Source organism: Mustelus asterias, chromosome 4 (assembly GCF_964213995.1).
Source record: "Mustelus asterias chromosome 4, sMusAst1.hap1.1, whole genome shotgun sequence".
Lineage (NCBI taxonomy): Eukaryota > Metazoa > Chordata > Chondrichthyes > Carcharhiniformes > Triakidae > Mustelus > Mustelus asterias.
In genome coordinates, this window is record NC_135804.1 from 127,117,184 (window position 1) to 127,130,997 (window position 13,814).

The following is a 13,814-nucleotide window of genomic DNA, read 5'->3' on the forward strand; positions in this document are numbered from 1 at the left end:
AGGATGGGGGGTAGCAGGTAGGAGTGAAGCCATGAAGGGAATTGAAAAGAAGGATGGGAATTTTCAAATTAATGCATTGTTGTTTTGAAGTCAATACAATTCACTGAGCACAGGCTGATGGGTGAACCCCTCTGAACACTGCCATCTTGGCATAGTGGAGAGGATTGTGCGCTCCAACCTTCCCTTAAGCAGCGCTGTTGGGCGTTCCTTGTTTCTGGTAGGGCCACCCATAGTGGCAAAGAGAAATTGCCAAATAAAGTTTGGTCTAAAAGGTCCCTAAGCAGCAGAACAGTGAAGGAAGATTGTGCATCTCACCCATTGTGAAGATGGAAGACTACTTTGGTGGTCCCAGTTTTTGTAAGTTTGACATGGCAACAAATTCTGACCACCAACCTATCAAGATCGTGCGGACATCAATGGTGCCCTAAGGTCTCCATATTAAACAAAATCATTCACAGGCTGCTGCCAGGGTCCGTTTGCCTGTGACGATAGAGAATTGGTGACAGGGGCAGGGCTGTGAAGCTGGAAGTCCCCAATTAGGAATCTGTACAACAGATGCATGAAGCCTGTTGGACACCTGCGTTGGAGACAGAGAGATCTTTGGGCATCAGCACCTCTAACTGAGCCGTCATCGTTAGCCTACCCTCTGCTCACCCCAAATGGGGAGGGGACCCTAAAATGAGGCTGTGCCACTTTCTCCTGGCCGGGGAACCACACCCTTTAACTGTTGCAATTTGGAATGTCAGAGCACTCATGGATAATCTCCAGAGTGACCGTCCATAGAGAGGAACTACAATCCTATCACACAAGCTCCCTTCGAGCCCACCTTCTTAGGGAGGGGCAGCTGAAGGAACAAATGAAGATACACCATCCTCCTTAAGGAAAGGCTGGCAGTGATCCTCAAGTCCATGCAGTCAGTTTTGTTATTTGGAATCGGATCTTGGGTGCACTGCTGGAACTCTCCAATGGTTTAATGACTCAATGACACTTTACCAACAGCTCAGCCATAACCAATACATCAACATCACCAACGCTTGTGCCAACCTTTGACAATGTCTGCAGAGGAACCATTGGGAAAATGGGGTGGAAAAAACTCATGCAAATGATGTCTTCCTGTTGACAAAGTGTGCTTAACATGTCCTTGTTACCAGAAGACATAGGAACAGAAATAGGCCATTTGGCCCATCGAGTCTGCTCTGCCACCTTCTTCCACTGGAAGGATAAATACAAAACCACACAGAGGCATTCTAGATCAAAGGAGTGGCACCTCCTGGATTATGTCACTGCTCAGGTCAAAGGTCTAAGTAATGTCTTAGCGCTTGATCCATGCTGTGGACTCTTGTCTGCTGGACAGATCATCGATTATAAGACCAGATACAAGTTTTGATGGGCTGGACCTTTGTCTTGGCTTTCACCTTCAGATTATTCATGGCATCTTGAGAGCAGATGAAACTTTAAAAAAAAGTGTATGCTGAAGTTTCCAGCTCTGGGTGATCCCTTTAACATCAGATGAATCATTTTTAGTGAGGCCTCACATGCAAATCTTGCCGATGGATTTTGCGGTGCAGGAACATTTGTGATATTTCTTGAGAGAGAGAGAATGGGAAATCCTGGCATGAGAGGCAAAGACAATAAGCAGAGTGAAGAGTACACACACTGTTGAAATTCTGCCCGTCAGTTATTTGTCTAAGTTATTGAAGGAAATGCTGTACGAAACAAAAAGACTGAAACAACAATACCAACAGAATGAATTATAGAATCACACAGTGCAGAAGAGGCCCTTTGGCCGATCGAGTCCGCACCAGCACATGAGAAACACCTGAACTCCCACCTAATCTCATCTACCAGCACTTGGCCCATAGCCCCGAATGTTATGACATGTCAAGTGCTCATCCAGTTACTTTTTAAAGGATGTGAGGCAACTCGCCTCGATCACCCTCCCAGACAGCGCATTCCAGACTGTCACCACCCTCTGGGTAAAAAGGTTTCTCCTCAACCCCCTGAATCACCTGCCCCTCACCTTGAACCTATGCCCCCTTTTCGACTAACCCGTCAATGAAGGGGAACAGCTGTTCCTTATCCACTCTGTCCAATACCCTCATAATCTAAACCTCAATCAGGTCACCCCTCAGTCTTCTCTGCTCCAACAAAAACAACCCAAGCCCATCCAACTTCTCTTCATAATTTAAATGTTCCATCCTATGTAGCATCCAGGCGAATCTCCTCTGCACCCCCTCTCATGCAATCACATCCTTCCTATAATGTGGCAACCAGAACTGCACACAGTATTCTAGCTACAGCCTCATCAAAGTCTAAACAACTCCAACATGACTTCTCTGCTTTTGTAATCTATGCCTCAATTGATAAAGGCAATCGAAGCATAGGTTACAAAAGGACTTGGTGGATGATGAGTCTGGAGAAGTTGGTTGGGTCATGTTGAGATCAAAAAGGTGATATTGGGGTTCTTGAGAAACATTAAGGTAGACAAGTCCCCAGGGCCTAATGGGATATACCCCAGAATACTGAGAGACACAAGGGAGGAAATTGCTGGGACCTTGAGAGAAATCTTTGTATCCTCACTGGCTATGGGGAGGTCCCAGAGGATTGGAGAATAGCCAATGTTGTTTCTTTGTTTAAAAAGGGTAGCAAGGATAATCCAGGTAATTAAAGGCCGATGAGCCTTACGTCAGTGGTAGGGAAATTATTGGAGAGGATTCTTCGAGACAGGATTTATTCCCACTTGGAAATAAATGGATGTATTAGCGAGAGGCATCATGGTTTTGTGATGGGGAGGTTGTGTCTCACTAACTTGATCGAATTTTGAGAATAAGTGACGAAGATGATTGATGAGGGTAGGGCAGAGGATGTTGTCTACATGGACTTCAGTAAGGCCTTTGACAAAGTCCCTCATGGCAGACTGGTACAGAAGGTGAAGTTGCATGAGGTCATAGGTGAGCTGGCAAGATGGATACAGAACTGGCTCAGTCATAGAAGACAGAGGGTAGCAGTGGAAGGGTGCATTTCTGAATGGAGGGCTGTAACAAGTGGCGTTCCACAGGGATCAGTGCTGGGACCTTTGCTGTATAGATGATTTGGAGGAAAATGCAACTGGTTTGATTAGTAAGTTTGCAGACGACACAAAGGTTGGTGGATTGCGGATAGCGATGAGGACCATCAGAGGATACAGCAGGATATAGATCGGTTGGAGACTTGGGCGGAGAGATGGCAGATGGAGTTTAATCCAGACAAATGTGAGGTAATGCATTTTGGAAGGTCTAATCCAGAGAACAAATATACAGTAAATGGCAGAACCCTTAAGAGTATTGACAGGCAGAGGGATCTGGGTGCATAGGTACACAGGTCACTGAAAGTGGCAACGCAGATGGAGAAGGTAGTCAAGAAGGCATACGGCATGCTTGTCTTCATCGGTCAGGCATTGAGTTTAAAAATTGGTAAGACATGTTGCAGCTTGATAGAACCTTAGTTAGGCCGCACTTGGAATACAGTGTTCAATTCTGGTCGCCACACTACCAGAAGGATGTGGAGGCTTTGGAGAGGGCACAGAAAATATTTACCAGAATGTGGCCTGGTATGGAGGGCATTAGTTGTGAGGAGAGGTTGGAGAAACTTGGTTTGTTCTCACTGGAACGATGGAGGTTGAGGGGCGACCCGATTGAAGTCTACAAGATTTTGAGGCGCATGGACAGAGTGGATAGTCAAAAGCTTGTTCCCCAGGGTGGAAGAGTCAATTACTCGGGGACATAGGTTTAAGGTGCGAGGGGCAAGGTTTAAAGGGGATGTACGAGGCAAGTTTTTTTTACACAGAGAGTGGTGGGTGCCTGGAACTCACTGCTGGGGGAGTTGGTGGAAGCAGATACGATAGTGACTTTTAAGGGGCGTCTGGGCAAATACATGAATAGGATGGGAGTAGAGGGATATGGTCTCAGAAGGGTAGGGGGTTTTAGTTAAGTCGGGCAGCATGGTCGGTGCAGGCTTGAAGGGCCGAAGGGCCTGTTCCTGTGCTGTAATTTTCTTTGGTCTTTGCAAGTGTCCCAAAGCCTTTTTCATCACCCTACTAACAAGCCCTTCCACTTTCAGAGATCTGTGGACAAACACGCCAAGGTCCCTTTGTTCCACAGAACTTCCTAGTGTCATGCCGTTCATTGAATACTTCTAAAGTGTATCACCTCACACTTTTCAGGGTTAAATTCCATCTGCCAGTTATCTGCCTATATGACCGTTCCGTCTATATCTTCTTGTAGCCCAAGACACTCAGCCTCACTGTTTACCACCCATCCAATCTTTGTGTCATCCGCAAACTTTTTAATCCTACCCCCCATCCTAATGTTACACAGATAACCCATCTTTGGTTTGATATTGTCACATGTATTGGTATATAGTGAAATGCATCGTTTCTTCTGCACTATACAAAGCATACGTACATAGAGAAGGAGGGGAGAGAGTGCAGAATGTAGTGTTACAGTCACAGTTAGGGTGTAGAGAAAAAGTTTGAAAGAGTTAGAATAGAGTTTTAGAAGCATAGAACGAGAGTAAAAGATAGAATTAGAGGGTATGCTGGGCACAGCTCGCAAGAAGTTCGCCTCACTCCGGTGCCATCTTGGAATTTTTCTGGGCAATGTACATTCTACAAAAGTGTAAATGAGGAAAGACTTGGTATAGACAAAGCCAGTTTAAAAAACATGTTGGAGAGAAAATAAATCTCTCAGCTATGTGGGTAGATACTGGTCAACTATCGGATTGTTTTATGAGAGGAATGCCTCTACAGGAAAATTGTTGAAGGTTCTAGAAGAAGGATGTCTCACTATGTAGCAGCAGAGAGTCTGAAATTATTTTGTTCTGCAATTATGTGTACCTTTTGTATAAATAATTGGTTTTTTTGAAAGGAAAGTTCTGTCAGTGTTAAAAATGGCGTTCGCCAAGGTCATACTTTGGTGAATTGAGAGCAGCTGATGTTCATTGAAACTTGCATTTTAAAGCTGGGTTTCCCTCGGTTGAGGAGTTGCTTCTGGTCAGTGTAGCACATAGAAACAGAAGCTAGAAGCAGGAGCAGGCCACTCAGCCCTTCGAACCTGTTCCTTTTGGTCATGCCGATCATCAAATTCAATATCCTGGTCCCGCCTTCTTCCCCATATCCCTTTGATCCCTTTAGCCCCAAGAGCTATATCTAATAAAGACAATTTGATCTCGATAACTATTTACAATTAAGCAAAGAACAGCACAGCACAGGAACAGGCTCTTCAGCCCTCCAAGCCTGCACCAATCATGATGCCTGCCTAAACTAAAACCATGGTAGAGGGATTGAGTTTCGGAGCCATGAGGTCATGCTGCAGCTGTACAAAACTCTGGTGCGGCCGCACTTGGGAGTATTGCGTACAGTTCTGGTCACCGCATTATAGGAAGGATGTGGAAGCATTGGAAAGGGTGCAGAGGAGATTTACCAGGATGTTGCCTGGTATGGTGGGAAGGTCTTATGAGGAAAGACTGAGGGACCTGAGGCTGTTTTCGCTAGAGAGAAGGTGGTTAAAAGGTGACTTAATAGAGGCATACAAGATAATCAGAGGATTAGATAGGGTGGACAGTGAGAGCCTTTTTCCTCGGATGGTAATTGCTAGCACGAGGGGACATAGCTTTAAATTGAAAGGTGATAGATATAGGACAGATGTCAGAGGTAGGTTCTTTACTCAGAGAGTAGTAAGGGCGTGGAATGCCCTGCCTGCAACAGTAGTGGACTCGTCAACATTAAGGGCATTTAAATGGTCATTGGACAAACATATGGATGATATTGGAATAGTGTAGGTTAGATGGGCTTTAGATTGGTTTCACAGGTCGGTGCAACATTGAGGGCCGAAGGGCCTGTACTGCGCTGTAATGTTCTATGTTCTACATGAACTTAGAGTCCATATCCTTCCATTCACATCCTATTCATCTATTCGTCTAGTTGCCCCTTAAATGCCACTATCGTACCTGTTCCCACCACCTCCCCGGGCAGCACATTCCAGACCTTCACCACCCTCTGTGTAAAAAAACTTGCCTCGCACATCTCCTCTTTCCTCACGCACCTTAAACCTATGTCCCTTGGTACTTGACTCTTCTACCCTGGTAAAGAGCATCTTATTATCCACTCTGTTCATGCCCTCATAATCTTGTAGACCTCTATCAGGTCACCCTCAAACTCCGCCATTCCAGTGAGAACGAACTAAGTTTATCCAATCTCCCCTCATAGCTAATACCCCCCAAACCAGGCAATATCCTGGTAAATCTTTTCTGTACCCTCTCCACATCCTTCTGGTAGTGTGGCGACCAGAATTTTACATAATATTCCAAATGAGGCCTAACTAAGGTTTTGTACAGCTGCAACATGACCTGCCAATTTTTAAACTCAATGCCCCAACCGAGGAAGGCAAGCATGCCGTATGCCTTCTTGACCACCTTATCCACCTGCGCTGTCACTTTCAGTGATTGGTGGACATGTACACCCAGATCTTTCTGCCTGTCAATAATCCTAAGGTTTTACCATTTACTGGATAATTTCTACATGCACTGGACCTTCCAAAATGCATTATCTCACACTTGCCCGTATTAAACTCTATCTGCCATTTCCCTGCCCAAGTCTCCAAGCGGTCTATATCCTGCTGTAAGTCTGTAGTTTAGCTATGGCATGAGTCAAATATTCAAAGTATGTTAATCCAATATGGTTTTATGCTGAATTCTGGGACACATGGATTGGTTTTAGCACCACAGTCTAAAATTGACAAGGGAGGATGGACACACGGCCTTAAGGCAGTGGTACAAGATGTCAAAGTGGAACAGTGTGGTGTGGAGCCATCCACCTGCCTCACAATTAAAATAATCACTTCCGTTCTCTAAACTCAAAGTCCTATTGTGCAAAGAAAACCAGCATCCAGCCTTGTGCACTAAATTAGAGCAATTTAACTTCATACTTTGTGTTTCTAAGTTTAGAATTAAGTTATGTAACTAACTTTAGTAACTCTATAGTTCTCTTGATTTTAATCTGTTAACGTGCTGTATTTTATTTAGCACACCGATCTCTATCAAGCATTGATATGTATTTTATACAGACTGTGAGTAATTTCTGTAACTTTTTTGCTTTGTGAAACTATTCTGGATCTTTAACCGACTTTTATCAAGCACTGACAGATACAACAAAAACATACCATGGCAAAGTAGTTGTGGAAGTTCTACATCAATTCAACATTGGAGCAATGAGTCCGTGTTCCCAGACATTGCATTATGTTTGAACTCAAGTAAAAGCAGTCATTCAAACCATTCTCACTTATATTCCATATATATCTTACATTAGCACTTTATAAACTTCTGTATTAGCTTTAACTTTATAAACAACTTCACCACTCTATCCTTTACAAGTAAAGCAAATCATTTCAAGTTATCAGAGAGAGAAGTAATATAACCTCCAAATAACCTGTACAAAACAGAGTCTTTGATTGGGATCTTATTAAATACCAATTAAGTCTGAGGCATGAGTTCAAGATACCAAGTCTGTGTGGAGTTTGCACATTCTCCCTGTGTCTGCGTGGGTTTCCTCTGGGTGCTCCGGTTTCCTCCCACAGTCCAAAGATGCGCCAGTTAGGTGGATTGGCCATGGTGAATGTATGGGGGAGGGGGCCTGGTCAAGACACACTGTCAGAGAGTCGGTGCAGACTCTCGGCCAAATAGCCTCCTTCTGCACTGTAGGGATTTCATGACATCATGTAACATTCTTTTAACTTTAGTACAGTATCAAAAAACTTTAATGAGGGGGAAGGTCCTATGAGTAATTAACACCTTAGAGGGGCCAGTCAGGGGTCAATGGGAAATGACATCAAGAGATGACCATCATCCTCGAGCAACCAATCAGAAACTGATCATGCCCACTGATCACGCACACCTTAAGCTAATTAAGAATTCGCTTTGTCGGATTTAGAATGGAATATCATTGATCACACTGGAATGAGTTAACAAGCAGAAGCTTTCACTGGGTAAGTTGCGCAGCAAGTGCCTACTGTCCAGAGGGTAGCAGAAGTTACAGAGAGAGAACAGAGACTGAGTATTAACCTGCGCCAATGGCTGAACTGGAAAGCAAGAGCCGCAGTACCCTCCCCAATTCTGCCCCGTCTTTAACAGATATTAATCTACAACTTAAAGATTCCCTGAATTACGTCACCAAACTGTCTCCTGTTGTTAAGTGGTTAAAAGTCTCAAATTAGCACAATTAGAATTTAAATTCAAATAATAGAACATAGAACATTACAGCGCAGTACAGGCCCTTCGGCCCTCGATGTTGCACCGACTTGTGAAACCAATCTAAAGCCCATCTAACCTACACTATTCCAATATCATCCATATGTTTATCCAATGACCATTTAAATGCCCTTAATGTTGGCGAGTCCACTACTGTTGCAGGCAGGGCATTCCACGTCCTTACTACTCTGAGTAAAGAACCTACCTCTGACATCTGTCCTATATCTATCACCCCTCAATTTAAAGCTATGTCCTCTCGTGCTAGCTATCACCATCCGAGGAAAAAGGCTCTCACTGTCCACCATATCTAATCCTCTGATCATCTTATATGCCTCTATTAAGTCACCTTTTAACCTTCTTCTCTCTAACGAAAACAACTTCAAGTCCCTCAGCCTTTCCTCATGAGACCTTCTCACCATACCAGGCAACATCCTGGTAAATCTCCTCTGCACCCTTTCCAATGCTTCCACATCCTCCCTATAATACTTAGAACTTGCAACAGGGAAAGGATCCAGAGGGGAAGAATGGAGACTGAACTATCGCATCACAATAAAACAGTTGTGAACTTTCAGAATTGTCTTCTTCTGCCTAATCCAGTAAATATTCACCCATTTAGCAGCCCAGATACTCCCCCTTGCCATACCCACAATGGTTCTTCTTGCCCCCCCCATGCTCCTTCCTGTGACCCCCCAGCTCCTTCCTGTGCCCCCCCCGTGCTCCTTCCTGTGCCCCCACCGTGCTCCTTCCTGTGCCCCCACCGTGCTCCTTCCTGTGCCCCCACCGTGCTCCTTCCTGTGCCCCCACCGTGCTCCTTCCTGTGCCCCCACCGTGCTCCTTCCTGTGCCCCCACCGTGCTCCTTCCTGTGCCCCCACCGTGCTCCTTCCTGTGCCCCCACCGTGCTCCTTCCTGTGCCCCCACCGTGCTCCTTCCTGTGCCCCCACCGTGCTCCTTCCTGTGCCTCCCCCACGCTCTCACTTACCCATTTCCTTTTCTCTTTCTTCTCGCCGTTCCTTGGCTAGTCTCTGTCTTTCCACAGTCTTTAAAGTGGAGCCGTCTATTACTGATTGAGAAATCACATCACGTTAATGAGCAGAAATGATCAGCTGATTAATGAAAATTTAATATCGGCCTTTCTACTGACTAAGTTTAAACTGTCTGAGGGACAGACCTGCCAGAAATACTTAGACTGACAGACCGAGGGCCAAGGTGTTAGATATACACAGCACTGTATGGAGTGAGATGGCCTGACATACTAAGATGCCTGGGTGATGACTAACTGCGTGTACATAATACATGGAATTAGCTGCTGGGTACTTGTAATCGGTGAATCACAACTGAAGCACTTGTGCTTAGCAAAGATCAGGAAGATAATGGTGCAATATTGTTAGCTGTTGTCTTGTCCCGGGCACTCCCACTAGGCCTCCAATTAATCCATCCATCCAACTGTAACAGCAGGATCGTTGAGGCTTTTTGGGTGGAATGAAAGACAGACACAGAAAGAGAAACAGAATACAAAAACATAAGATGCTAAAGGAGAGATCAGCTACTTAATCAAATAGATTCAGGTAAAAAATGCAAGCTCAATTTAGCAAATCAAGTCATAGAGAATACAGCACAGAAAGAGCTCATTGACCTCATCATGCCCTGGTTGGCTTGCAAAGATCCAAATTTCCTTCGAAGCGTTTAAGCTTTCATTTCAAATATTTACTCCCCTGCCTGATTAAGACAGGGAATTAACAAGGTGGGGGCAAGGGATAGAAAACCGGCCTGCTGCTCACAAGGAATCACATCATCCTACATTAGTTATCAAAATCTCTGGCTGTCATTGTATTTAGTGAAAAAAAGTCAGTTGTTTAATGACAACTTGTTACGGTCTGAGCAAAGTAAACTGGTCTAAATACACTGTTTAAATAACAGCATGATGTGGAGATGCCGGCGTTGGACTGGAGAAGGGGCTTGGAGCTCCGAAAGCTTGTGTGTCTTTTGCTACCAAATAAACCTGTTGGACTTTAACCTGGTGTTGTTAAACTTCTTACTGTAAATAACAGCAACCAGCTTACAGTGTGCCACACTGGGCTACCTGCAAACTCTGGATGGACATTTTCACAGAGGTTGGAACTGTTGGTGATTCTCACGGCTCAACTGTACCTGGTTTTGTTGGTGCCTTTGCGACTATTGGTGGTGAGTCAGAGTCAGGACTAGTTACACTTTGGCTTCTTCTTTCGTCAGCTTGAGCCTGGGCCGCAGCAACTGAAAGAGAGAAAAAAAAAATCAATCCTCACCCAGTCCACAACCTAGGAATGAGACATTTGGCCCATCAAGCCAGTGCCAGCTCATTGAGCTATCCACTTAGCCCCAGTTCCCTGCTCTTTCCCCATTGCCCTTCTTCCTTTTCAAGTATTCATCTAATGATTCTCTTTGGAAGCAGATTCAGTCATAATTTTCACTCACCTTCCCTAGCAGTTTAATAAAAACCTCACGTGGTCTTTGGTTTTTTTGCCAATTATCCTCAATCTGTGTCCTTTGGTTCATGATGTGGAGATGCCGGCGTTGGACTGGGATAAACACAGTAAGAAGTTTAACAACACCAGGTTAAAGTCCAACAGGTTTATTTGGTAGCAAAAGCCACACAAGCTTTCGGAGTCTTAAGGCGTTGTTAAACTTCTTACTCCTTTGGTTCAGCCAGTGGAACCACTTTCTCTTCATTTACTCGATCAAAACCCTTCATGTTTTTGAACACCTCTGTCAAATTTTCTGTTAATCTTCTCTTCTCAGAACAGCCAGTCTCTCCTGAAACTGAAGTCCTTCAACCCTGATACCTCTCCGGTAAATCTTCTCTGCCTCCCCTGCAAGGCCTCAATATCCTTCCTAACATATGGTGCCCACAAGTGAACACTCTGGTGGAGGCCGCACCAGTGTTTTATAAAAGAACAACAATATGTCATTGTTTATGTACTCTATTTTTAATAAGGCAGCTCAGGCTCCCAAATGCTTTGCAGCAGCCATCTCAATTTGCCCTCCACATTCAATGCGTTCTGTACAAATACTCCAGGCAGACACTTTCAGATTGGACCATTTTGTTTATTTTGCTTCTCCTCATTCTTAACAAAATGTATCACTTCAAATTTCTCTGTTAAATTATCAACTGTGTGTCTGTCCATTTCACCAGTCTAGTAGTTATAATAGAATTTAATGCTTATTTAATTGGGAAATAGAAATAGATTGTGATGTCATTTAAAATATCAAAATAACTCCGGTACATGGGTGTGAACAGCTCATGACACTGTTGGGAACAAAACGGAAGCAAATTCATTTTAAACACAGTTCCTTCTGGGATTACAAAGTGTGAATTGCGCAAAATACAGCAAATAAAAGTTTCACAGACAATATACAACTTAATTTGTAACAATTCCCAATATAATCCATGGCCAAAGCACCTAATGCAGGTTGCCCCTTAGTAACCCAAGGTGTGTTGGTTAGATGGATTAGCCATGATAAATTTGTGGTATTACAGGGATAGGACAGGGGAGAGAGCCTGTCAGAGAGTCAGTGCAGACCTGATGGGCTGAACGGCCTCTTCCACACTGTAGGATTCTATGATAATCAATCTTTAATACTTTTCTATGACCAAATGCTAATGAATGAGAACAAAGTTCATTGGTTGTGAAATGAGGGGGAATGAATAGCAGCAATGAGGGTGGCGTGTGGGGGAAACAGGAAGATGGTATGAGAGGAGAAGTAGGAATGTATGGAGACCATTCCCTCGGAGCTGTTTCACCATGTGGCTGATCAGGATCTCACTGTAGTTCCATATCCCTGACTCAACATGAAAATCACAGGGCTTTAATGAACTCCCAGCATTCACAGCCGGGGTGGGGAGGGTGGTGACAGGTGATTCTCTGTGAAGTGCTTCACTCCTGAACAGCCTATCTCTAAATTTAAGATTGTGTCCTCTCATGCTGAGCTTACCCCAGCAGAGAAAACTGCCTCTCTGTATCAACCCCATCAATTCCTTTTACAATTTTCAGCACCTCAAATCAATTCACTCTATCTTCTATGGCTTCAACAATGTCGCATTCCCTCAGCACTACATTGAAGTGCCAGCCTCCATAAATGCTCAACCCATACAGTGAGGTTTGAACCCATGATTTTGTGACTCAGATGAAAACCCCGTCACAAGCCAAACTGACAGCTGTCTCCAATAACCTGATAGAGAGCCAAGACAAACCATGTTGTCATCTCTGGTATGTTGCCGGTGCCACGTGATAGCGAGTTGAGGAACAGGGAGAGAGTGCAGGGATGATGTAGGAGAGAGGGTTTCAGTTACATGGATAATTGGAGCACATTCTGGGGAAGGTGGGCCCTGTACAAACAGGACGGGTTGCACCTGAACCAGAGGGGCACCAATATCCTGGGAGGGAAATTTGCTACGGCTCTTCGGGGGTGGGTTTAAACTAATTTGTCAGGGGGATGGGAAAAGGAGCTGTAGTCCAGAAGCCAGTGTTGAGTGTAGTGAGGTACTGAGGAAGGTATCAAGGTCGCAGGAGTGTACTGGCAGACAGGAAGGTGGGTTGAAGTGTGTCTACTTCAATGCAAGGTGCACCCGGAAGAAGGTCGGTGAACTTGGAGCGTGGATTGGTACTTGGGACTACGATGTTGTGGCCATTACGGAGACATGGTTAGAACAGGGACAGGATTCGGTTGTTGGACGTTCCAGGGTATAGATGCTTCAGTAAGAGTAGGGAAGGTGGTAAAAGAGGTGGAGGAGTAGCATTGTTAATCAAGGATAGTTTAACGCCTGCAGAAAGGCAGTTTGAGGGGGATCTGCCTACTGAGGTAATTTGGGCTGAGGTTAGAAATAGGAAAGGAGCGGTCACGATGTTGGGAGCTTTCTTTAGGCCCCCAAATAGTAATAGAGATGTGGAGGAGGAAATTGCAAAGCAGATTATGGATAGGTATGGAGGTCACAGGGTAGTGTGCAGGAGGGTTTCCTAACACAATATGTGGATAGGCCGACAAGAGGTGGGGCCACATTGGATTTGGTACTGGGTAATGAACCGGGCCAAGTGTTAGATTTGGTTGTGGGAGAGCACTTTGGGGATAGTGACCACAATTCGGTGTCTTTCATTATTGCAAAGGAGAGGGATAGGGCCGTACGGCAGGGCAAGGTTTATAATTGGGGGAGGGGTAATTATGACGCGATTAGGCAAGAATTAGGGAGCATAAGATGGGAACAGGAACTCTCAGGGAAAGGCACAAATGAAAAGTGGAGCTTGTTCAAGGAACAAATACTGCGTGTCCTTGATAGATAGGTATGTCCCAGTCAGGCAGGGAGGAAATGGCTGAGTGAGGGAACCATGGTTCACAAAAGAGGTTGAATGTCTTGTCAAGAGGAAAAAGGAAGCGTATGTAAGGATGAGAAAGCAAGGTTCAGTTGGGTCGATTGAGGGTTACAAGTTAACAAGCAATGAACTAAAAAAAGGGCTTACGAGAGCTAGGAGGGGGCATGGGAAGTCCTTGGCGGGTCGGATCA

At 44.7% G+C, this 13,814-nt stretch overlaps 1 protein-coding gene across 1 annotated transcript in view; it reads right to left on the minus strand.

Annotated features, from left to right (window-relative positions):
* The window catches only part of map7d3 (MAP7 domain containing 3), a 100,100-nt gene that overhangs the window by 49,404 nt on the left and 36,882 nt on the right, over nt 1–13,814 (minus strand). The window contains exons 2-3 of the mRNA XM_078212061.1: nt 10,430–10,531; nt 9,261–9,341 (exon numbers count right to left, since the gene is read on the minus strand). Of these exons, the coding sequence (XP_078068187.1) occupies nt 9,261–9,341; nt 10,430–10,531 (183 nt within the window). The remainder of the gene's footprint in view (nt 1–9,260; nt 9,342–10,429; nt 10,532–13,814) is intronic.